We start from the raw sequence: 23307 nt of genomic DNA, 5'->3' as shown, positions 1-23307 counted from the left end.
GTGTGTGTGTGTGTGTGTGTGTGTGTGTGTGTGTGTGTGTGTGTGTGTGTGTGTGTGTGTGTGTGTGTCTAACTGTAAACGTGAAAGTGGAGATTGAAGTGGTGTAAATGAGCCGCCGCTTATCGCCTCGGCTGATATCACACATTCCTTCTGATCGTTAAACTCTATCAGGAACAATGCAGATGTGAGCGCTCGCCTCTGACCTGCTTCCACCCCTCCGAATATGAACTTAAAGTGGCCGAGGCTTTTTTCCCTCTGTGTGCGAACAGGAATGTTGGGTCTGTTTGTCTTGCCCCTCACGGCACAGTGAGAGTGTCAGGAGGATTAAAGAGCGAGCGGTCGGACGGCATTCCTCCGCGACTTTCCCCTCCCGCTCCACTCGCTACGCAGACGGCGTCCGGACAGCCAATCCCCCCCCGGCTCAGACTGGAATGCAGCCACATGCTCGGCTCCTGATAAGTTTTCACTGCCGCACACGAGAGTGAAAGTTTACGAGCAAAAAAAGAGAGAAAAATGTAAACCCAAAAGTAAACGCAGGCTTCCCGGGACTTGAGTTTAGCTTCGTTCATTGGACCGCGCTCTGAAAAATGGAAACGAGGCCTCGCAGCAGATCCACCTGTAGCTCCTGCACAAGCTCAACAACCAGGCTGTCCCATCAAACATCAACATTACACACAAATCTGGATGTTTAAAGGAGAAAAACACTGGACTGGGATCGTTTTGACGTGAAATCACATTTTTTAGCACGAAGGAAAAAGATTTGATTTCTTCTGAACACTTCAGGCACACTCAGGAAAACAGAAGTCCAGGATGTTGTAGACGGCAGCAGGTCTGCGACCGCTCTTTGATCCAGTCTGTCATAATACAGAGACCGGCTGAGACAAAGTGGCAGGGCTGATGTGACAGGTGCCCAACATCCCTGCTCTCGTAGAGGATTATAATATAATCTGTTAACATGGAGGGAAACCTCGCAGATGTGCCTGCGATTGTAAATTAGACAGAGATTAATTTTTATCGATGTTTCAGCTTCACACTGAGCTGAAAGGAGAATAGTCCAAATATATGAAGTGATTAATCTGAATACATGTGTTCAGTTTATTGATAAATGGCTGTTCAGTAAATTGAAGTACGTGTTGTTATATTTGGTATTAAAGGTGGAGCCTAAAGATTACAGCTGATTAATATACTACACTACTTACCAAACGCAGTGATTTTCATGAGCTGCCCGCCCTCGTCTGACAGGACTCGGGTTTCAGTGCGGACGTGAGTCTGAGGTCACATGTGTCAGGCGTGTTTACCCAAACGGGAGCAGGACCTGCTGATGACCAGGTCCAGGTGACCTCCCTCGACCATAAAAACCCAGAGGGCACCTCCCCCTCCTGTATAAATTATATATCTGTGTGTGTGTGTGTGTGTGTGTGCACGTTTAGATCTGAAGCGCTGCTTTCAGTGAACATGAGTCCATGTCTGAGAGGGATTTCAGAGGATTACTCGTCCCCTCGGCCTGTTACAGACAAGTGCCTCCCTCCCTGCTCGCTTCCTCATTCCTGCTCTACCTTGTTTTGTCCCTCGCTCGCTCGCTCCCTCTCGGCCCGATCCTCCCTCCCCTCTTCCCTCTCTGAAGAATGTGGACGGGCCGGTTGTTCAGATGCATGCATGACTTACCGATGACGGGCTTTACACGGCTGCTGCCGCCGCCTCCGAGCGCAGCCAAGCTGCACTGGCAGCCGTGACAGGGATCCTGCGTCTCACCTGAAGCAACAGTCGACCCTCGTCGTAGTTAGAGTTGGAATTACTGACACGTTCCACTGACTGCTCGGTTTTTAAAATATCAACCACGACTGAGCGTGTTGTTATTTTTAATTTCTCATTAAAATATAGAATAAATCATCCATCATATTTGAAAGGTCTGTGGGCCGATTAGAGGAGGGATTAAACACTCACTCGCGTCCTGAAAACATCTGTCCCATCAGCTGTTTCACAGCAAAAACAAACAGAAACAAATAAAAACCCAGCGAGGCGAAGCTTGGACCTCATCCGCCTCCCTGAGCGATTCAGAGACCGGCCACCGGAGGCGCGTGCGTGTCTGTCCAGGTCGACGCTCCTGGGCCTAAACCGCACACCATTTCCTGCAGAGGGTTTGATGTAGTCAACAGCCTGATTACACGTTGGCTGATAAACTGGTGACTCATTCATACCAGTGACAGTTATGAGTTCACCAGTAGAGCTGGAAGAGTCTTTTAATCTGAAACAAGGCGTGGGATTCATGAATCCATCTAAATTATACAAGACTGTTGCACATTTATGGCGTAGTAAATGGTATTTTTTGCAGGGCAGTAAGGTTGCGTTTGAGCTTGTGATGCCCGTGAGAAAGGACGGCTGTGGGAGAACATCCTGACCGTATTTCCACACAATTATCCCGATTTAATGTCAGAACGCGGCCCTGTCGGCTTCCTCAGTTCTGACTCACTTGAGGTCACCTGTGGGGCGCGACGTACCCGAAACTGGGGGAAAAATCAAAGCTCGGTTCATCGGAGCTCGATTTACAGTCATGAGTGGAATCCAAACCTCGTCCCTGACATTTACACTCGATGTGTATCGCTCCGCCACAAAGAGTAAAAAGTCAGAGCCGATAGATGTTGAATGACGTGTTTTTACTGGAAACCACGAAGGCGAGAAGACTGCTGAGTGACGTGCTCGCGCTGAGCAGCTTCCTCTGGCCCTGTATCAAAGCGCTGCTAAGTGAACAAACATCTGCTCACGTGGTTTTGAATCTGAATCCTAACTGACCTCCTCCTCTTTCTCTTCCTCCTCCAGGATCGACCAGAAGGTGTCCAACAGCCCGTCCGGTTACAGGCTGCAGGAGGCCCAGGCCATCCTCAGCGAGGTGCGCTCCATCCGCGACGCCATCAGCTCCGGGGAGAAGGAGAAGCAGGAGCTCATGCAGGTAAAGCTGGGTTGGAAGCCTGGACTTCTCACATTTACACTCTCAGCAGGCTTCACGTGTAATTTATGGCTTATTTAAGACTTAACAGTTACTCTGGGACGTCTGGAGAGATGATAAATCTACCTCGACCTGCGTGAAGAAGCAGTTTGGACCAATAAACGGTTAAAAACATCAGACAGCTGTGAGGATGTTTCAGCAGAGTGTGACCTTTCAAAATAAAACCACAGAGCTACCTTGATTCTATGTGCTTCACGCCGGCGTTTGGACCGTCTTTCTTCCTCCTTTCGTTCATCGACAGGAGGGCACTCGATGTTAATGTGCAGCTGAACTTTTGGACGCAGGACCTTGCTTGGCTTGGTTAAAGGTTTGAGTTCAGTTTAGACGAGCTGGGAGCATCGTGTATGTTCATCTTACAGCTGTGCACGTGTGTCACATGATGACCAGGACAGAGGCGATGGTCTTAAAGTGTTCGTGGAGCAGACGCCGTGTGAGTTCAGTCAAAGGCATCGATAAAAAAACGATCAGGTGTCATTCTGTATCGCAGTAACGTGATTGGCATTTCTCACTCTGTAAGAGAACGTCTGCGGTGCAGCTGTTTACGTCATCGCGACAGGTTTTGAGTGGGGGAGACTGACGCCGTTAAAACCGCGAGGCAACGTCGGGCTGGTACGAAACATCAGCGCTCACGTAAAGCATTAAAAATACAAGCGTCTGAGGGTTAGACCCAGATCGGCCAAAGGAAGGGGATCCAGCTACGATTTAAGGAGGTCCGGTTAGAGAAAAACCGCCTTAAAGAATTCAGTGTCTGCGTGCAGTCGAGCTGTCAAATACAACAAAGAACATACATTTAAATGATGAGGAGAGGCTCCTCTAAGGTTTTATTCATGCATTTACAGTGAACTAGCTCAGCTGCTTCCTGTTTTTCTGTTTTCACTCTGTAACTGATGTGATTGGCCGAGCAGCATCACATGGACACAGTTAGAAAGCATCGGTCTGTGTTTCGTCTGTACGTACACCAACATAAAGACAAAAGATTAAAATAACTTGGGCCTGTAAAGATGGGCGCCTGCGTCCAGATCTGGACCGCGATCCACCCGTTGGATCACGGGACCGGGGTGATAACGGCGGCAGGAACCTGAAGGTAAAAAGAAGACGGCGAGCTGGATTACAGAGATGGAAAGCTCGGTTGACTCGCGGAGAAGTCGGTGGTTAAAGCTGCTGCTGAAATGCTCGAGGAGCAAACGGACGTGTTTAATTATCGTTAACGTGAACAAAGCTTTCATTCTTCCTCGCTGTTAATATTAAACTGGTATCAGAGTTTGCACAAAAAGTTGATCCTAATTTTAATCTAAGGCATTTTTAAAGAGGTTTCGAGTCCTGAAGTGTAGCTTCAGCTCCAGGCTCTCTGTTATCTTGTTTTCATGTACTGTATCTTATGTACACAGTGACTCACGCTGAAGTGACTTTTAAAAAGCCTGCAGGCCGTCATGTGTGTCGAGCCGTTTAAAGGCCGCTCGGTCTGCTTTTCTTCTCCCGCAGCTTCAGTTTGCAGCTCTCTGTTTTGCATGAATGACGGCCTCATGGCGACCTACGCCGGTATCTCCCGGCACCCATTCGCTCCTCCACGTCCTTTCATTACAGCATTAACTTGTCCATATTTCCTCCACGGCTGCAGGGGGATTAAAGTTGCATGAAGAGGATGAGGGTTTGTTTACAGGTGTGCACTGAGACGAACTTCGAGTGTTTGATGTGTCGTTTTTTGGGCTCTGATGCAACGACTTGAAAACGTATGCGGTGGTAATTTACGGAGCTGAGGGTGCAGACGTGTGCGTCTGCCGTCTGCATTTGAAGTGCATCATTGTAAAAATTCACTGCGACGCACATAAAGATGGAAACCGTCAGGTGTGCTGTGACTGCAGATTGCTTCGGAGGTAGGAGGAGGAAAGTGTCTTCAATAATAAATAATCTGCTGCCTTCCTCCTTCTGTCCGTCTCCCTCCTCCTCCTCCCCCTCTACCATCTGCAGCTGACAGCTCCGTCTGTCAGGCTGTCTGTTCCTGTGTGTTCACATCGTATATCTGCATGTCAACAACCACACATTTATTTCTGAATATGAGTATATACACAAATATTAAAGGAACCCTGTTCTATCGGAGTACTGCATGAAGTCTGATGTCATCAGTTGGTATCAGAGGGGGGTGTTGATCAGGTTCAGCTGCTTTGGCCTGAATGACGTTAACAAGGTGCACCAGAGAGGCAATGATGACACAAACCCCACAGGGACCGTTTCACACTGATGTCTTTTCGCTGCTGTTAGCGTGAGGTGACCTGGACCCTGCAGAGGCCACACCCTGAGCACATGTGTCAGACGTGGGAGGGTCTGCAGAACGCTCCGCTGCCTGTACCGTCGTTCAGCGTGACCGGTTTGGTGGATCAGTGAAGGTCTGGGGAGGCAGGTCCATGGAGATCCCACGCTGGTGCAGTGGGTCCTGGGTTCCTCCAGCTGCACCACAATGCTCGGCCTCATGTGGGGAGAGTATGCAGGTCCTGGAGGATGAAGGAAGTGATACCACTGACAGGCCACACTCGCCTGAACTGCTCTGTGTAACCTGGCACTCGTTGGATACCTCAGTCCCGCCCAGTCGTCCGGTCGTGTTGGTTTGTTCTCGGCTCTTCACGGCTGATTGCAGGAGGACGGTGCAGGAGATCAGTGACCTCCTCAGTCCCCACATCTGAATCCAGTCCAACGCCTTCGGGAGGTGGTTAAACTGGAGATTTGGTAGCACCAACATTCAGCTGACAGATCTGCAGAGAAGCTGATTTAAAGCGTTTCACGCGTTAATGGAGCTGCAGATAAAACTGTGGGACTGTAAATGCTGTAATGATGGAGGTGTAGTGTTATTTTTCTGCTCCATATAAAAGCGGGGATAAGCTGCAATCCTCAGCACACTTCAAAACCAACCGCAGACTTCATCGTGGTCGTAAAGATGAAAGGGAACGCGGCGGCTTTGGCGGCTGCAGCGCAAACACAGAAGCAGCGTCTCCTTTTTCACTTTCAGGAGTCGCTCCTTCACGGCTGCCCTTTGCCCTGAGCGCCTTTCACTGAGTGGCTCTGTGCAAACAGGCTGCAGTTCATAAATGATTCTCAGCTTCAGTTCCTCGATGATCGAATACGACTCGAGGGCAAAGGTCAGAGCATTTGAAAGGAATGTCGGGCTCACAAACATTTGACTGACACCCTCACGCAGGTGGAATCCGATGGTCTTATTTCTGTGATTTTTATACTGAAATAATGTAATAAGTCACAAATATAAATTGTAATTCACTTAATATATGCACAGGTTTTAAAGGTTTATAGTAGTAACAATAATGATGATGGTGGCTGTTAAGCGTTCTGGGATGCTGTCGTGATTCTGCGCCTCTTTCCTCGCTGCGGTTCGTGCTGTGACCTTCGGCGCCCTCTCTGTTTGTCTCGTGTTCCTGCAGAAACTGGCGGTGCTGAAGGACGGCTTCCGGCTGGACTCGGGCTCGCAGCAGGAGCTGTGGGGCAGCAGCACCTCGCTTGCAAACTCCGACCTGTCCATCCCGCGGCTCTACTCCGACGCCAGCTCGCAGACTGACATCCCCGCCGAGGTAAGCCCCGAGCCGGAGCGCGTGCAGCGCACGAACTCGTTGATTATGACTGTTCGCCATAATTAATTGTCAGATATAATCCAGCGTACTTATAACTCCACAGCTAGTTTTTTTATTATTTTCTTCTTCTTTGGTGTGTCAAGATGGTCGAACGCTGTTGTTGTGGAACATTAGTGGAAGTGGAATCTCACACTGTCCACAGTTTTCAATGAGTGTTGACAGTAAAACGTTGAGTTTTAACCTCCATCGTGCTGTTTCGTTTGTTTTCATTCAGTTCATGACCAGCAGCAACAAACTGGCCGAGAAGGTTCGTGTGAGCCTGAAGTACGAGGAGGCCAAGAGAAGGTAACCGTCTGTCTCTCACTGTCAGCTGATTCAAATGTAGAGCTTAGATAATGATGAGGCTGGAGGTGGATACTAGAAGGAAACCCCTCAGAATCTCTGAGATGAAAAAGTCTGATCTTCAGCACAAAAATGTGAGAAATAATCAAACTAGCGAGACGTCGCGGTGCATTTAAAGTCTGTTTGCTCCTGATAATCTGCCTGATTCTGGGCTTAAAGGGGATTTTAAAGTGTTACGTTTGTTTACGGCTGGAACGACGATTTCTGTTGAAAAAGCTGAAACTGTTTCCTTCGTTTCCTCTCCCAGGATCGCCACCATCGAGGTGCAGATCGCCAAACTGGACAGCGAGGCGTGGCCGGGGCTGCTGGACCCGGAGCGGGACCGCCTCATCCTCATCAACGAGAAGGAGGAGCTTCTGAAGGAGCTGCAGTACATCAGCCCGCGGCAGCGGCTGCAGCCCAACGACGCAGAGAAGCTGGAGTCCGAGAAGAAGCGGCTGGAGCGAGACCTGCAGGCCGCCAGAGACAACCAGAGCAAGGCGCTGACCGAAAGGTGATTAATGTACGACTGTAATGAGAACGTGTGCTGCAGGGTGAGCGCTGATGCTACAAATCACAGTTCAAAACCCAGAGAAACTACTCACACGTGGGAAACGTCGCCCTGACACCGCGGCTTTCATTTTTTCCTGACTTTTAGAACCAGGGTTCGGTTCCAGTCGTTAGTGTGAAAACGCACTTTACCAAAACTTTGTTTGTATGTGATGCGTTCAGGGAGCGTCTGGGTTTGCAGGTTATACTCTGCAGGTTGTCAGCGTCCTGCTGTGTGACGTTTGTATTTTCTCGCCGTGCTCTGGTAACCGTTCCTCCTCCTGTGGTTTGCTGCAGCAGGACTCGCTGTGAGTGCGGTTCCCTCGGTGTACCTCCTGTAATCTGGAGGCGGTATAAAAAGCACAAAGTTGCAAGCTTCAGTGTGTTATGCAACTCCAGCGTGGAGTGATTTACCTTTGCTCGTCATGCACGGTGCAGCGATGAGGAACCTCGTGCACTTGCAGAGGGTGCGGGGCCGGGAACCGATCCGCGGTGGCGACCTGTACGAAGAGCCCGATGGTACGGCAGCGCCTCATCAATCACCTGCTGGTTCAGTTCCTGAACGCATCTGCAGAAACTAAAAAGCAGCTGCAGCGTAAAGGAGGTCAGAGGTGATGACAGGTGTGTGTAAACAGCGTCATTATGTCCTTACCAGCTGGTGATGCAGCTGACCTTTACAGACGTCAGCCCTCCCCAAGGAGCATGAAGAATCTCCTCCTCCTCCTCCTCATCAGTCCCTTGCATCCCTCCTAGCCTCGTAGCACCACTTTCACATTTCCTGAATACCACAGACACCCCCTCCCCCCTCCTCCTCCTCCAACAGGACTCCTGTTGTTCCTGTTCAGGTCAGACTCTACCTGAGCTCAGACTCTCTTTGTGTCGCGTCTCCTGTTCCTGTAACCTGAGAGGCTACACAAAGAACAAGAACCTCTTTTAGTCCACCTTCCCCCCCTTTACACACACACACACACACACACACACACACACACACACACACACACACACACACACACACACACACACACACACACACACTTGCAGGTTCTGGTTTAAAGATTTTGGGCGGTTCAGTCTGAGTGTTGCTCAGGTCTGCCTCCATGTGGACAGCAGGGTTTCTGCAGCTCCTGTCCTTAATGCACATTTACTAATAAAAACTAGTTAAAACTAGTTAAAACTATCTGAATGCCTTTGGTGGAGAAGCACACACTGTAAATAAAAGATGTCCTAGCTTTATTGTGATAAGACGGTGGCGAGAGGACGGAGAAAGACCTCGACCTGCTGTAAGCGGCCTCGGGGAGGACTTCACCCTGCTGCAGGGGTTGTTAACATGCGGAGAGAAGATGGCGGTGTCTCCATGGTGTCCTGATCCTGATGGCGAGGAGTCAGAGGTTTAAATAAAAATGTGTAAAAGGGAGACGTCTGTTTGCACCGAGGCTGTAGATCTCCTTAACTGCTGCAGCTTGTGTGGCGTTCAGGAGCTGCTGTCGGCATCGATTTGTTTCTGTACTGCAGAAACTAAACTGCGTCTTTGTGTTCTTGTTGTTTCAGGCTTCGTCTTCACTGCAAGAGGAACAAGCTGGTCAGAGAGCTGGAGGAGAACGTTCGCCTCGCCACCATGCTGCACACGCAGCTCAAGAGGTTCGTGCTTCTCGTTGAGCTCATTAAAGATAATTAACACGTCTTTAAAGTTTACGATTACTCAGAGAATGATGGAAGAATCTGCAGAAGTGAGACTGAAGTTTCAGTTTCCAGTTTTTTTTTCAAAATAAAGGCTCAAGACAGAATCAGGCATTGAATATGTTAAACCAAATGGGCAGAAATAACAGGAAGTACATAAAAGTGCGTTAAATAAGGGAACGTAAAACGGACTCTGTGTCGCTCATTTTAAGACCTTATTTATAAAAAGACATGAAGTAGAAATAAGGATGCAGAAAAATGATGTGGATCAGTGGAGCAGAAGTGTTTTTGTTAAATGTTTGTGTCGTGGTTTGTTTCTCGTTAGTGGGACAGATTTCTCTCTGCTCGCTCTCAGCGGGCGGTCGACAGATGGAAATATTTGACCTTTAGCGGCCGAACGTTTCCCACAGATGAAAGCGTTTGTGTTGTTATTCTGCTCTTTTTAAAATCAGTGCCGTAAGAAGCTCAACACCACAAGCTGAGCGTTGTCGGCTTCTCCGTCTCCTCCCGAGTTTGGTGGCTGTAACAGGACAGGAAGTGCGCCGCGTCCGGGTCAACGAGCCGTCACGCTTTAATTAGCTTGAGCTGGAGTCGTTTCAATTATTCAAAGAAAAGAAGCAAAGCAAACAAACGTCAACCAAGACTCTTTAAATATGTTTTTGAAATCATAATGAAGCCGAGCAGCGGTTTAACGTTTGAGACGTAGCGCCGCAGATACGAGAAACAAACTTGTGTTTGTAGATGCAGGTGAACAGACTCGCGCTCCAGCGTTGACACGATTGCACCGATCGGCCGACTCACGCGTCACTGTGTCTGTGGTTAACTTCCTCCCTCTTCCTCCTCAGCCTGTCGGCCAGCACCCTCTCCTGTTCGTCCGGCAGCAGTCGAGGCTCTCTGACCTCCAGCCGCGGCTCGCTGGCCACCACCTCCAGCCTTGGCTCCACCTCCTCCCTCAGCTTCACCGACATCTACCTGGAGCAGCCGGAGCTGGCCGACCCGGACTTCCAGAACAAGCTGGACAGCCTCCTGCAGGAGGGCGTCCAGGGAGGGTACCGGCCCTCCAGCTCCATCACCACCATACACGAGCACGAGGTGGTGACCGGCAGCGGCACGAAAGACGCCGGGAGACCCCAGAGCAAGTCGGGAGGCACCGGAGGAGACGCTGGAGGAGGCACAGGGGCTGGCGTGGGGGCGGAGCCTTCCAGGATCCAGGCCCTCAAACTGTCAGAAACCCCGCGCTCAATGAACTCCTTATCCCCGCGCTCGTCTCTCTCCTCGCTGTCTCCGCCGTGCTCGCCCCTGGTCACGGACGCTACCTTCCTGTCAGGCGAGACGTTCGCGGGCCAGTCGGGGGGCTCCGGGTTGGGCCTCGACCTGGAGCTCCACAGCAGGCTGGCCGAGCTGGAGCTCAGGCTGGACTCTGAGGAGCAGCGTCAGGAGGAGCAGGGAGGTCCGGAGGAGAAGCAGAACCACCACGGCAGGCTGGGCGAGGAGGTCAAAGGTAAACAGGAAGCAGCACGATTACACAGCACGATCTGTCTGATGTTTTTAGTCGTTGTTGATCCCAGTCACTGATTCTGGTTTCACTTTGAGTCCTGCTGCATCAGCAATCACACGAACTCCTCAGGCTTCAAAAACTGGAAGCACGTCTTCATCTCACTGAGGACGAACGCTTTTAATCCTCAGTGTTGCTAAGGTGACAGCGAGCCGTCTTTATAACCGCCCGCCATCAGAAACTAGAATGAAAGCTGCGTGTTTGAGTGGAAACGTGACTCTTCATCAGACCTGAGGAGCCTCTCAGCCGCTCAGCAGTCAGGTCTGACTTGTAAAACATAGTCAGGAACGAGTCGCTGTGACAGAGGCCGCTCTTGACTTCAGAGAAAAAGCTTTATTAGAAAGCCCGACTCCAGGAATCCTCCTCCTCCTCTCAGTGTGCGTGATGAGGAATCTAATACTGTGTGTGACACCTGACGGCTGCTGGCAGCGATGAGGAGGGTGGAGGTGAAGGTCTGGAGGGTTTAGGGTTGCAGCTGTTCAGTCTGAAGCTCGTTCTCTGCATCAGGAGACGTGATCGCTGTGATCGCTTCATTGCTCCAGTTTCATTTTTCAGGTATAATTTTGACTTTTATTCATTTTAAAACGAAATAATTGAAAAACTTTTTTCCAGGTAAATCAGTTCAGTCTTTAAAAAAAGACTTTTTCTGATATTTCATCTTCTCCTCCTACATCCTCTCTCAGTACAATCATTTGGTTTTTTCCTGTATTTCTGATGCGGCCGACAGATGCAGGATTTTTAGGCTGACGTTTGTATTTGGCGACTAAAACATTGGATATGTGGGACATTTCAGGGACATAAAACACAAACATCTTTGCCTGACGCTTGTTAGTGTCGTTATTAACGAGTCTTTTCTGGGTTTAATCCTGTTTTGCTGGATTACTCGTTTGCTCGTTTACGCTGTGCCAGCCTGCAGCAGCAGGGCGCCCTCTACAGGACAAATTATGCAACATCAACACCTGTAACACGGTTCACGCATGTTTCTCCCGTTTCTTCTTCTACTCTTACTTTTTTTTTTTTATCGGCTGTTATTGATGCTAATACGATATCGATATCAGCTGATAGCCTGGTGCCGGTGTATTGATCAGTTCTTATTTCTGATCCCTCGTAACGTCATAAATGCCGGAGAGAGCAACATTTTCAGGGTTTAGAAGGACACTTCTTGTCTTGTGTTTTGGATCAGGCGGGGCCTGTGGGCCTGACGTGTTTGTTTTAGGACCGAGTGAGTCGATGAATGTGATGTTTTCACGTTTCACTCCCCTCCCGGGCCCCTTTCTGCACCTGAGCTCGCAGACGTCCCGCCTTGATGTCAGACTGACTGGGACCAGCAACGAGGGCTTTATGGGCAAAAATTCCCCAAATCTCTGCTGGATGTGACCCCTACCACCCTCATCTCCCTCCCCCCATTTACTTCTTTATTTGAGTTTCACTTAAATAGTTAAAATATGAAATAACTCCGCTGCGAGAGACAAGCTGTTATTTTACATGTTTACGTTTTTTGCAGCTTGTTGCACCTTTGTGTGGTTAATGAGAGAGCGGCAGTGAGAGTCAGGCTCAGGTGAAAGCTGCACCTGGTGTCTGGTTTCCTGCTCTTATCAGGTCGAAGCCACACGAGCCTGAAGCCTTTCTCAGGTCCACATCACATGCAGTCCACAGATTATTGATTATATTAGTTTGAATGTGTTGTTTGCAGTGCGGCTCCAGGCCAGGTTTGATTGGTTCACTTCATTGACCTCAGCTCAGGGATCAGATAGACTCGTGTTCAGGTTTCATCATTTTTCTCTACAGTTTGGACGTTTTAGTTTTGTACTTGCACATAAATAACACGAGCGGGAGTCAAAGACGCCACACGTGGTCGCTGTTTCCGCTTTTCAGCGCTTTATTGAAGGATGATTTTGAACTGTGACTCGTGCAAAGCTGATGGAGATTACAATTACACATCAAATTATTTATTTATTTCTCTTCTTTTGGTTTTTTTAGGCTCAGCTTCCGAGCTGCGAGGGACGGGGGCGGGGCCAAAGAAGATTGGGGTGACCTCGGCCGTGTCCGACGAGTCGGTCGCCGGCGACAGTGGCGTGTACGAGCCGTCAGAGCGCAAGTACGAAGGTTTTACATTTGAGGTCGTAGGTTTGTCCTCGTATTGTTACGCTTTTATTTTTCCTGGTCTGGCTCTTTGTTTCAGAAATTTAAAGTTACAGTTTGTTAATAAATGAGTGGCATTGGACGGATTTCCCATAACTGCAGCTGGAGGTTAAAATAACTCTGCGTGCTGTTTCCCGCAGACCCGGCCTCCCCGCTGACCTCCTGCTGAGCTCCTACGAGGACCGCCTGGCGCCCGGCTGCCCTCAGGTGCAGCTCGGCTTCCGTTACGAGGCCAGAGACCGGCGCTTCACCGTCTACGTCGTGCATCTGTCCAACTGCAGCGCCCTCTGTCTGCCGACCGACCAGAAAATGTACGAAGTCTCAGTCTGTGTTTCCTGTCCCTCGAACGTATCTCAGCAGGTTTAATGGCCTCTGCCACGCTGCCGTGTGTTTGAGGCGCTCAACAGAAAAACTCAATACGGTCGTTTTTTTCTTTTCTACGAGGCAGTTTTATGGAATCGGATCTAAAACTAAAATGATTATTTACTGAGATCATAATGAACATTAGAAAACTAAAATACGTGTAAGTATAATCCCAGAACACAGCCAAGCCGCTCCGCCTTTAGCTCCGCCTTTAGCTCCGCCTTTAGGTGATGAAGTAATAAAGTTAATAAAAAAGTAAACAAACTTTTTCTCCAAAGTAAAAAAACTAAACCAGAGGTTGATGCCATGGAGGCTACGTCTATCTTTAGTGTACAGTCTGTAATTTACATCGCGACATCATCGCGTGACCTTTGCCCTTTCCTCCTGCAGGTATGTACGCGTGGCGGTGCTTCCCTGCGTGGAGGCCACTCGCTGCCTCTTCCGAACACGCAGCTCGCCACCTCGAGACGCCGTGGAGTTCAACGAGGTGTTTGGCATGCAGATATCCCACAGTGCACTGCGGCAGAAGACCCTGAGGGTGGACGTGTGCGACACCAGCAAGTCGGGCCACGAAGAGTGTCTGGTTAGTTTCAGTTCGTACGTCACTGTAAAAAAAAGAAGATAATGTTCACTAATCATCGAGGATCTCACCGTTTGTTTGTTAAAGGTCATCAGCTGTTAATTAATCAGCTGTTAACGAGGTTCTTGTCACACACAGTTTAATACATGCTCACGCTCTCTCTGACTCCCTCCTCTTCCTCGCTGCAGGCGGGAGCTCAGATCAGCCTCGCTGACGTCAGCTGTTCGGAGGAGAAGTGCACCAAGTGGTACAACCTGCTGAGTCGTGTCTACCTGCCCGAGGTCAGCAGAAGCCCGGCGAGCGGCCCAGAAATGAGCCGTGCTTCGTTTCCTCTTTCTTCTCATTTTAGTTCCCAGATGTCCTTTTTTCACATTTAGATGCTTTCAGTGAGTCACAACATGAGTTTAACGTCCCTGTGAGGAAATATTGATCATAATAAGTCGTTTGTGCGCACATGAAGAAGGAAGAGGAAAAGTAACAGTTACAATTTTACACATTTCTGTCATTAAATTGATACACGAGTCAATAAAAAGGTCAAAAAGTCTTTAAAGGTGGAGCTGTGAGTGAGACAGAATAGAATGCAATAGAATAGAATAGAATATCCATCACCGAGCTTCAATCTAAATACATAAATCAGATTAAAGGGATAGAAAGTAAGACGCCATGTTGGTTGCAGTAGGGATATAAGAGGAATTCTACTGCTGCACAATCATAAATGCTGTGTGTGTTACGAGTGTGACGGGGATGTCGTTGTTGAATGATCTAAAAAATGTTTGAAGTGATCGGAGGATTAAAAAGTCCTGATGCAACTGTTTGTGTTTCAGACTCGCGTTTCCAGCGGCGACCGAGCCGGAGGGCCTGAGGATGACGAGTGGTGAGTGTTGAGGATGAAAACCTGAGTGATGCAAACTATGAGCGAGCCTCGTGTTCAGTCTGAGGAAGACGATGGTGGCGTAGCGAGTAAGAACGAGTGTCTGTGGTTGGTCTTCATCAGGCATGGCGAGCCTCTGGAGGCGGACATGTTCGAGGATGACGAAGGGCACGGCGCGGAGGGGGCGGGGCCTCTGAAGGACGAGGATGAGTTTTATCCCGAGAGCAGCCAATGGGAAGCAGAGGAGGAGGAAGATGAGGAGAAGGGGACCAAACCCCCTCCTCCTCCGACGGCGGTGGCGGCAGCCGCCATCACAGAGAAGGTAACGCCATTTATTTCAGCTTAAAGGTCAACGAGCCGCTTTGTGTTTAGAGTTCTTCTTCTCTGATAATTGGGAACGCTGACATTTAAGCAGGGGAAGAAGAAGAATCACTTCCCGTTCCAGTGGACCTTTTTCGAGTTAGTTTTTAAGCAGAAGCAGTTTTAGAACTAACACTGTGACGGCGCCTCGGTCGGTGAGCGTCCTCGTTACCGCTGCGGTTCTCTCCTACAGGTGAACAAGGAGACGAGCATGGACAGCCTGCCGTCGCTGCATCACTGCTCCGTGGTTCGGCCCAAAGAGCGGCGCCCGGACGTCCGCCAGCAGAACCCCTTCATGAGGGGCAACACCATCATCCGCTCCAAGACCTTCTCGCCCGGACCTCAGAGCCAGTACATCTGCAGGGTAAGTGAGACCTACGCAGGATTTGCGCCGATGGTGACGCTGTGACCTCATTAAACGCTCGATTTTGTCCTTGCAGATTAACCGCAGTGACAGCGACAGCTCCACGCTCTCCAAGAAGTCCCCGTTTGTCAGAAACGCCTCCGAGAGACGCAGCATGCGCATGAAGAGGGTAAAGACTCCGCCCCCTCACCTCTGCATCACTGCAGAACCATTATACATTAGCTAGCGTCACGCCTACTTTGTGTGGCGGATGTAGACAAAAGAAAGTAGTTCCTTTGTGAGACTCGTCATTGAAGCTTTGTTGGTATTTGTTGAGCAAGTAACTCTGCTAAAGTAGCTTTGCATGATTCACAGTTCATAATAATCCTAGTTTATCTGATACTGAGCTTCGGTGCAGCACTGTCTATAATGAGCCATTTTAGCCCCTCCCCCTTCACCTGTGACGCTCGGGTCCCGTGTTTCAGCTTCAGTGGTGCGGTTTCTCTCGTCTTTCTGATCCTCCTGCTTCTCGACTTCTTGAAAGTAATACCTTCACATTTGCTGACCGCATTAAGACAATTTGCATTTTGTGAGGCTTTAAACCTCCTAACGACTCCCAGTGAAGCGACTCTTAATATTTAATGACCGTCTGAATGTTTAATGCAGCGCTGACATTTGCCAGTTTCTATTCATTTAAAGTCGAGGCAGCAGCTTCGGCCTCTCGGGGCTCCACGGCAGCAGGTGTTGGTGACAGTATTTGCAAATAGGTCGAGGTGTTATTAAACACTCGGGTGACTTTTAAGCCCCCTCCAGAGATCGAGGACTTTACAGGCTTCATCGCTGATGGCTGCACTTAAACCTGCGCAGACGTAGCAGGACTGTGTGCGTCGAGCTGTGGTCCAGCCCTGGTTAAGTTTAGATCAGCCTCACCCTGATGTTTGGATTCTGTTAGCTTTGGGTTTGTTTTTTTATGCATTTTCTTTCTTTGCCCTCGGCTCAAACTCAGCCTGTCTGACTGACAGAACCAGGCAGCAGAAGCACTGTGACGTTGTGAGTTTGTGCTGCAGCGGGCAGAAAGTCGATGGTGTTACTGTTGCACTCGTTCAGTTTCTGTCAGATTCTCTGTCACATTTTTAAGAGCTCGTCAGTTCATAGTCGATGATTTTCCAGCAAATTTGTGTTTTGTCCTCGGCACTTAACTCCGCCCCTTCATCCTCTCTCAGCCTCCTGTACCCGTTAAAGGTCTGGACGGGCTGCTGCGGACCTCTCTGGACCTGGAGCTGGACCTGCAGGTGTCCCGGACGCGGCAGGCTCGGCTGGCGCAGGAGCTGCGGGTGCTGCGGGAGCTGAAGACGCAGCTGGAGAAGGCGAGGCAGCAGGGCCAGAAAGAGCTGCCCGCCTGGGTCCAAGAAGACGAACGCTTCCGGCTGCTCCTCAGGCAGGCCGAGAAACAGGTGAACTTACCGCCGAGTGTCCAGGCCTCCCGTGGAGCCTCTGTCCACGTGTTACATGGTGAAATCAGTGTCTGTGTCCTCGTTTGCTCTCAATGTGCAGATGAAACAGATAATCCTCCAGAGGGCGCTTTCTTTCTTTTTTTACTGTCACAGTATAGTTGTCCCGCTGGAATAAAAACTCTCTGCTTTTGTTCTCTTCAGACTCGAGAGGAGCAGCAGCAGGAGAAGAGGGTGGAGAAAATGATGAAGGCCGCAGCCAAGGACGTCCACAAGATCAGAGGCCAGAGCCGCAAAGAGGTCCCCGAGGTGCAGACCTTCAGGTACGAAAAGCACCGTCACCACCACAGATTCATTCGTGGGGCAGTTTGAAGGTGGCGACCTCATCGCGCACGATGATGATGTCACTGTTTGCTGTGTGTGGTTTCAGAGAGAAGATGGCGTTCTTCACACGAGCGAAGACCTGCATCCCCGACCTGCCGGCCGACGACGTGTAGAGAAGCATTTCAAAGTATTTTCCTTCCGGAGTCGTTCCCTGCTGTTCCCTCACCGACGAAGCAAACGTCTGGCGGTATTATGAAGAATTAAAATAAATGATAATAATAACACTGATAATAATAATAATAAGTAGGAAAAAACCTTTGAAACCGTGGAGAGAGTAATTTTAAAGAGCTCAGCATTTCTAATGTGGATAGTCTTTGTTTGTAAATTAGCGATAGCACTGCTGGAGCTTTTGTTTTTTCCTTTTTTATTCTCGTTTCCACTTTTGTTTTTGTTCCTGTTACTAACCGGCTGTTCTTAGACTCGTAGGTGTTTAAAATCATTCCAGCACAGAATCATACAGTCACACATGAGCATACGAAGACTTTTGTACTGAAAATGGCACAAAATCAAAAATGGTACTCAAAGGAAAATTCAGCTGCAGCTTGAAGATATTTAATATTGACCTTCAGATGATGTGGGATTAGTTTTTTATTATTAGAGTATTTTCTGAGCAGACAAACAGCACAGTGTTTAATTTTTGTGTTTGTTTTTAAATGCGGCTCTCCCTACACAACAACAGTGAAACACTAAAACATGTTTGTGCAGACGAATCGCCGCAGTTATAATCCTTAAGATTTTTAATCCAGGTCAGGTTATTTTCTACACAGACGTGAAGTTTCTGCTGGTTAAATGATCAGAACAAAAAACAAGCAGCTGTTTCTTAGAGCAGGGCAGCTACAACTCCCAGGATGCATTTCAACAGGAAGCATCCAGTCAGATTCATTTTAAGGAGACGATAAAGATTAAGTAAAGTTAAATAACCTCAGATTATATCCCGTCCAATCAGGCAGGAGAAAGTTTTTGGATCATGTCCAATTGTCATTCATGTGCCTGTTTAAACCTTAAACATACCTTTGAGTTTTTTATGGCCCAGTGTCGATTAAATAGGTTTTTACTACGCTGTTAAACTGTAAGGAGGGCGTAGTAAAGTCCAGAGGCCAAAAAGACAACAAATCACATGTTATGGCTCATTTATAAAGAGATTTAATGCACTAAATCTACAGTTTATTGCAAAATGAGGCACTTAAAAGTTGCTTTTTTTATGTTGTGAACATAAGAGCCGGATTTTTAAAGTGACAAAGACCAAAACTGGAGCGAAGAGAGCCAAAATGCAGCATTTGTGTTCAGCTAACGCCGCACTTCTTTAGGTTTCCTGTGTGTCGCATATTTATTATTAATCATCCATCACTGAGGAAATTCACCTGTTACAGCAGCACAAGAGTCAGGAAGAAAAAGTGAATTAGAGACTAATAAACATAAATACTATACAGGAGTAATTGGTACCATGTACAAATGGTACTGTAAACAGTGAAACGGACTAAAATACACGAGAGGACTGGAAGACGGCAACATTTTGCAACATTCTGTCCAAACACATTTTTTTTACTCTTAGTTCTATATGATGTCACACAGAGGGGATTTCCCTAATATGGCCATCTCAGGCTCCACCCAAAAGAAAGCCTTCCTCAAAGGGGAGGGGCTAAAACAGCTTCCTTCACAGAGAGGATTAACTGAGCGGCTGCACTGAGGTCCAGTGTGCCATAAAGAAGGATTTTTTTAACTGTTATTAAAGCATAGCTGCTCTCTGTGAGTCGAAGAGTTAAAAATAAGCTGCCACACTTACTGCCAAACTGACCTGGACTGAAATCTTAAGGATTATCTTCATCTTCAAACACTGGCACAAACTGTACGTTTTCTGTAAACTGAGCGACGTCGTGCTGACGGCACAGGTGGTCGTAGCACGTCAGCGTGGCCGCACGATAGCAGCTCAGAGGAGATTCTGAGCGTAATCCGTAATCATCGTCTCTCGTCACACAAACACATCGGTGTAGAAACAGCACTAACTCGCACTAACACTCAGGTAGTTGATCGGGTAGTTTGCACTTTAAGAAAGTTGAGGTAGAAGTTTGAAAAAAGAAAAACTTGATGTGGGTTTTTGGAAAGTTAAACGCCTGGAAACCTTTGCCTCACGCTGGAACGATTTCTGATTGTCGGAACAGGAAGTGATCTCAAACGCATTTCTGATGACTGTGAACTTGTTATTGATCGTATGATTGTTTGACTGGAAGCGACTGAAAAAAAACTGAGTCGTCAGCCAATAGGAAGACGGAAGTCCAGCTTTGCTTCGTAAGCTCCTGCGCTTCTCTCTGATTGGCTGATCAGTTTTTGCAGTTTTAATTTCAGACTTCCTGCCCTCACGTTTCCACCTGTAACTGGATGTTTGTGAAGCATTCAGTTCTATTAGAACTGGACCTTCTGCACTTAAAACTGTTGGATGGTGTTAGTGTGGTGCCCCAGCAAAACTCAGCATGTCGCCTTTTTTTTCCTCAGCTGGTTATTTAAACTGTTTTTCTCCTCGTTTCAGTCTGTTTGAAGCTCTGAAACGAGGAGAAAGACACATTCAGTGAACTTATCGATGCATTGAGCAGCTAAAGAGCCTCCGGAGTTGGTAAATATTAGAAAAACGTCACTCCCAAAGACTCCTGACACGTTCTATATAAACTGATGTTTAATGTAGTGTTTACATAAACAAGCAAACAGAAATCTGGCACAGGAAATGTTTTACTTTTCAGTATATGGAGGATTGAAGGTGCCAAAATAAACAAAATATGTGACTGAGTGAATAATAAAATGACATTAAATGTTCGAAAAAATAAATACATGTAGGTATTTATTAATTTGTAAAATGTGACATGAGTTATTATTTTTAAATTAATTTTATGCAGAAATACAGGGAAGGTCAGTAAATGCCTTGAATGTTGAAGAATTTTGTTGTTTTTTACATTTGTAATTTATTTATTAATTTGCTTGCTGTTCCATTATTATTTTGGCGGTTTTGATCCTCCATACTGGCATGTGTCAGGAAGTCTTCTCCAAAATAACGATTTAAAAGGTGGAAAATTCTTCACATGGAAAACATTTAACGTGAATTCTAGATTATTATTACAAAATGTGGGATTATAAACTACCTGCTGAACATGGAGCAGATGATTTATTCAGGTGGTGGAGACCAAAAATGGAGCTAAAAATGAACGCTGGGCCTTGAATGGTCACTAAAGTGCCTGTGACTGCCTGATGTTGTCACTCTGTAGCTGCTGAATGCAGAAATAAGCGGCTGTCTATTGAATGTCCGACTTTCCTTCTTGCTGGGCCACCAGGCTGATGGTGTCGGTGCATTTTGTTCTTCGTGTTTCCATTCCCCGTGTAAAGAAGAACGTAGCTGACGAAAACCAAGCTGCTGCTGCTGCTGTCATTCCAGATGTTTCTCTCTTCTTCTTTTTTTAACTCTGTGTAGAGAAACAGCAGCTCTAGGAAATGATTGAGGTTTTTTTTATATTGTCCAATTTGACCGTTTACCTTCGTCATCTCCACTTCCTGTTGCTGCCCAGTCTCTGTGAGTGTTTTCAGTCCTCATTAAAGCGTCAGATAGTCCCACCACATCCAGGTAGGAGTAGATATATTTTTCTAGAATGTATGTAATAAGATTGAAATAACGAGACACGAATGACTTCTGAAAGAGCCTCGGTAGGATGTGAATCTGACCCCATCGCCCGACATCAGTGTGAACAGTCAGTGAAAAAGACCAAAACCAAAGATTTAAAAGCTGATCCCCGTCCTCTGACGTAAAACGATTCAAACCCCTTCGTCACGAGGTGTTTTTGTAATTTTACCCTCTGCTACGGCACGACAGAAAATCAGACGCTGGAAATAGTGAGCTGCTAGCATGTGGTGCTAAAGCTAAGCTAACACCTGCCAGTCAATACCATCCTGAAACTTCCCTTGGTTTACTCTCAGACTGCTGATGTCACCGTAAAGATGCAGCCAGGTGTTTTTTGTTTTTTCTTTTTAAGGTACTTGATGTAAATTTCAGGGTTTAAAAAAATACTGTAAATGTTCCAAAATTAACTAAAGACAACATGAAGAAACGGCTGCTTTGACCTGATCTGCACACTGAGCATTTTTTATCATTGAAATAAGGCTCAACTCATTCAGCAAACACTGCCCCCTGGTGGTGAACATTTTAGTTAGTCTGCAGAGGGGAATTACAAAAAGTTACTTTTAATCGTACACTTGCTCATCAGACCACTTCGAGCTTTTGCATGTTTTTTTTTGCCGTCTGGTGTATTTTTTTTATGAATCAAAAAAAGCTGGTAACGAGAAATGCGTCGTTGTTCTCAGAGTGCAGATCAGCTGTAGATTCCAGTTTGTGCCGACTGTTCGCACTGAGAACTGAACGAACGTTACGGAGTTGGGCGTGCTGCAGGGCGAGCAGCGGGTTCACTGCAGCTCTGGAGATGTTTTTGTTTAATGTCCAACCGAGCCGCCGTCGGTGGGTGTGTAAGAAGACTTGGAGGAACTTTCATTTTTTTAATATTAGCCATTTTTTGTTTGTCCTCTGTCTCCTCGAGTAGATTGGACCTATAGGAATTCAGCGGTTAACCTCTGATTAAAAAAGACTCGTTTATTTGAAACATCTGGATGAAGGAATGTAGGTTTTTTTTTAAAAACAAATGCTGTTAGCCACAAATGATTCTTCTTCATCACGTAGGCACATCTTTGGTTTTTTTGTGCTTTTATGTTTATTTTATCTGATGAATCTGTTCAAACCCGGTGATGCGTTTGCAGGCGGCTACGAGAAACACACTGCATGTATTTATTGCACTTCTGTGATTTTTTTTTTTTGGGGAGGGGGGGTACTTTTTTCCTGTTTTGTTTTTTTTTCTTTTTCCTTTTTATCGTAAGAGTCCTGAAAAGCTGTGAATTTTATTCTCAGACACTGTACTGTCGACCAGAGTTGTAAATATTTCACCAGCACAAAAAACAAACGATATGTTTTGTAGTTTCACAACATATAAAAAAAGTTCTTCTCTTCTACTCGTGTGTTGTGTGTTTTTCTTTCTGACCTGAAATCCATGAGAGCAGAGATGATAAAGGCAATTTTATTTCTCTGAAATCCTAATGATCAAAAGAGGTTTCAAGATGACTATTAAAATGCTGGTATCTGAAAACTTGGCATTAAATTGTTGGCTTGCATGTCTAATTAGCTTAATTACTCCTGTGGGACACCACAGGGTTCTGGACTTGGGCCCTTTTCTTTTATTATATGCTGACAATTTTAGGACTACATGCCAGTCATTAACTGGAGAGAAGGAAAAAAAGTGATTTTTTTAAATTATTTTTTTAAATACATTGTATTGTTGAGCTGATATGAGCGGAATCACATCATCTACAAAAAAGCAAAGATTTGATCCTGAGACAAAACCAGTCACTCTCCAACCAAAGTAAAAGGTAAAGAGATTCAAGACCAAGATTTTCTTCATGCAAACACACCAGCTTATTGTGCTCGTTTTCTGACACCGTATCGATAACAGTGATACATTGATTTAGTAGATAGAAAAAAGTTAAAATGTTTAAGAGCTGCAGCTCTTTGTAAGTTGACCTAAAAATCAAACTACGCACACAAACAAGCAGCAGGAGAGAGGATGACATCCCCCTGAGACCATCTATTTGATCTTTTTAACCCTCTCAGGCTCAAATTAAGTTTTTTGTTGCTATGCACAACCAGGTCCTGCAGTGGTACTTCTGAGTAAAAGAAACTCATAAAATATGTGTGTGAGGTAATCAGGTTGTTAGTTTTTAACTGTTGCAAATCGGCAACGCCTGCCTCAAGAGGGTTAATATTTTAATATATTCATCAAATTGATTTCATATTGTTTACATTTATAATTGGTAATACTACCATGCACATTCAGTGCAACATCACACTGCTGCAAATGCATGTCTGTTAACTGATGCCAGTCCAACATCTTATATTCTTCGTATCTTTTGTAAGTCTTATCGTGCCAGTGGTTGTGTTTTTAGTGATACTTACCACATGACACACATAAAAGTCATTTTGGCTAAAACATCCAC

The 23307-nt window shown here is 46.9% G+C and overlaps 1 protein-coding gene across 1 annotated transcript in view; it reads left to right on the top strand.

Annotated features, from left to right (window-relative positions):
• Positions 1–20021, top strand: part of wwc1 (WW and C2 domain containing 1) — a 37596-nt gene extending 17575 nt beyond the window's left edge. Inside the window, exons 6-22 of the mRNA XM_005725455.1 lie at positions 2818–2947; positions 6433–6579; positions 6854–6924; positions 7229–7474; positions 9058–9147; positions 10032–10687; positions 12722–12839; positions 13024–13194; positions 13637–13829; positions 14015–14107; positions 14651–14700; positions 14821–15019; positions 15251–15421; positions 15498–15590; positions 16624–16854; positions 17056–17174; positions 17282–20021. Coding sequence (XP_005725512.1) covers positions 2818–2947; positions 6433–6579; positions 6854–6924; positions 7229–7474; positions 9058–9147; positions 10032–10687; positions 12722–12839; positions 13024–13194; positions 13637–13829; positions 14015–14107; positions 14651–14700; positions 14821–15019; positions 15251–15421; positions 15498–15590; positions 16624–16854; positions 17056–17174; positions 17282–17348 — 2845 coding nt within the window. The 3' untranslated portion in view covers positions 17349–20021. The remainder of the gene's footprint in view (positions 1–2817; positions 2948–6432; positions 6580–6853; positions 6925–7228; positions 7475–9057; positions 9148–10031; positions 10688–12721; positions 12840–13023; positions 13195–13636; positions 13830–14014; positions 14108–14650; positions 14701–14820; positions 15020–15250; positions 15422–15497; positions 15591–16623; positions 16855–17055; positions 17175–17281) is intronic.
• Positions 20022–23307: the final 3286 nt, after the last annotated feature.

Source organism: Pundamilia nyererei, unplaced genomic scaffold (assembly GCF_000239375.1).
Source record: "Pundamilia nyererei isolate P.nyererei 1_Seehausen unplaced genomic scaffold, PunNye1.0 scaffold00015, whole genome shotgun sequence".
Lineage (NCBI taxonomy): Eukaryota > Metazoa > Chordata > Actinopteri > Cichliformes > Cichlidae > Pundamilia > Pundamilia nyererei.
The sequence above is the reverse complement of the archived record's forward strand: the minus strand, read 5'-3'. Positions and strand labels throughout refer to the sequence as shown.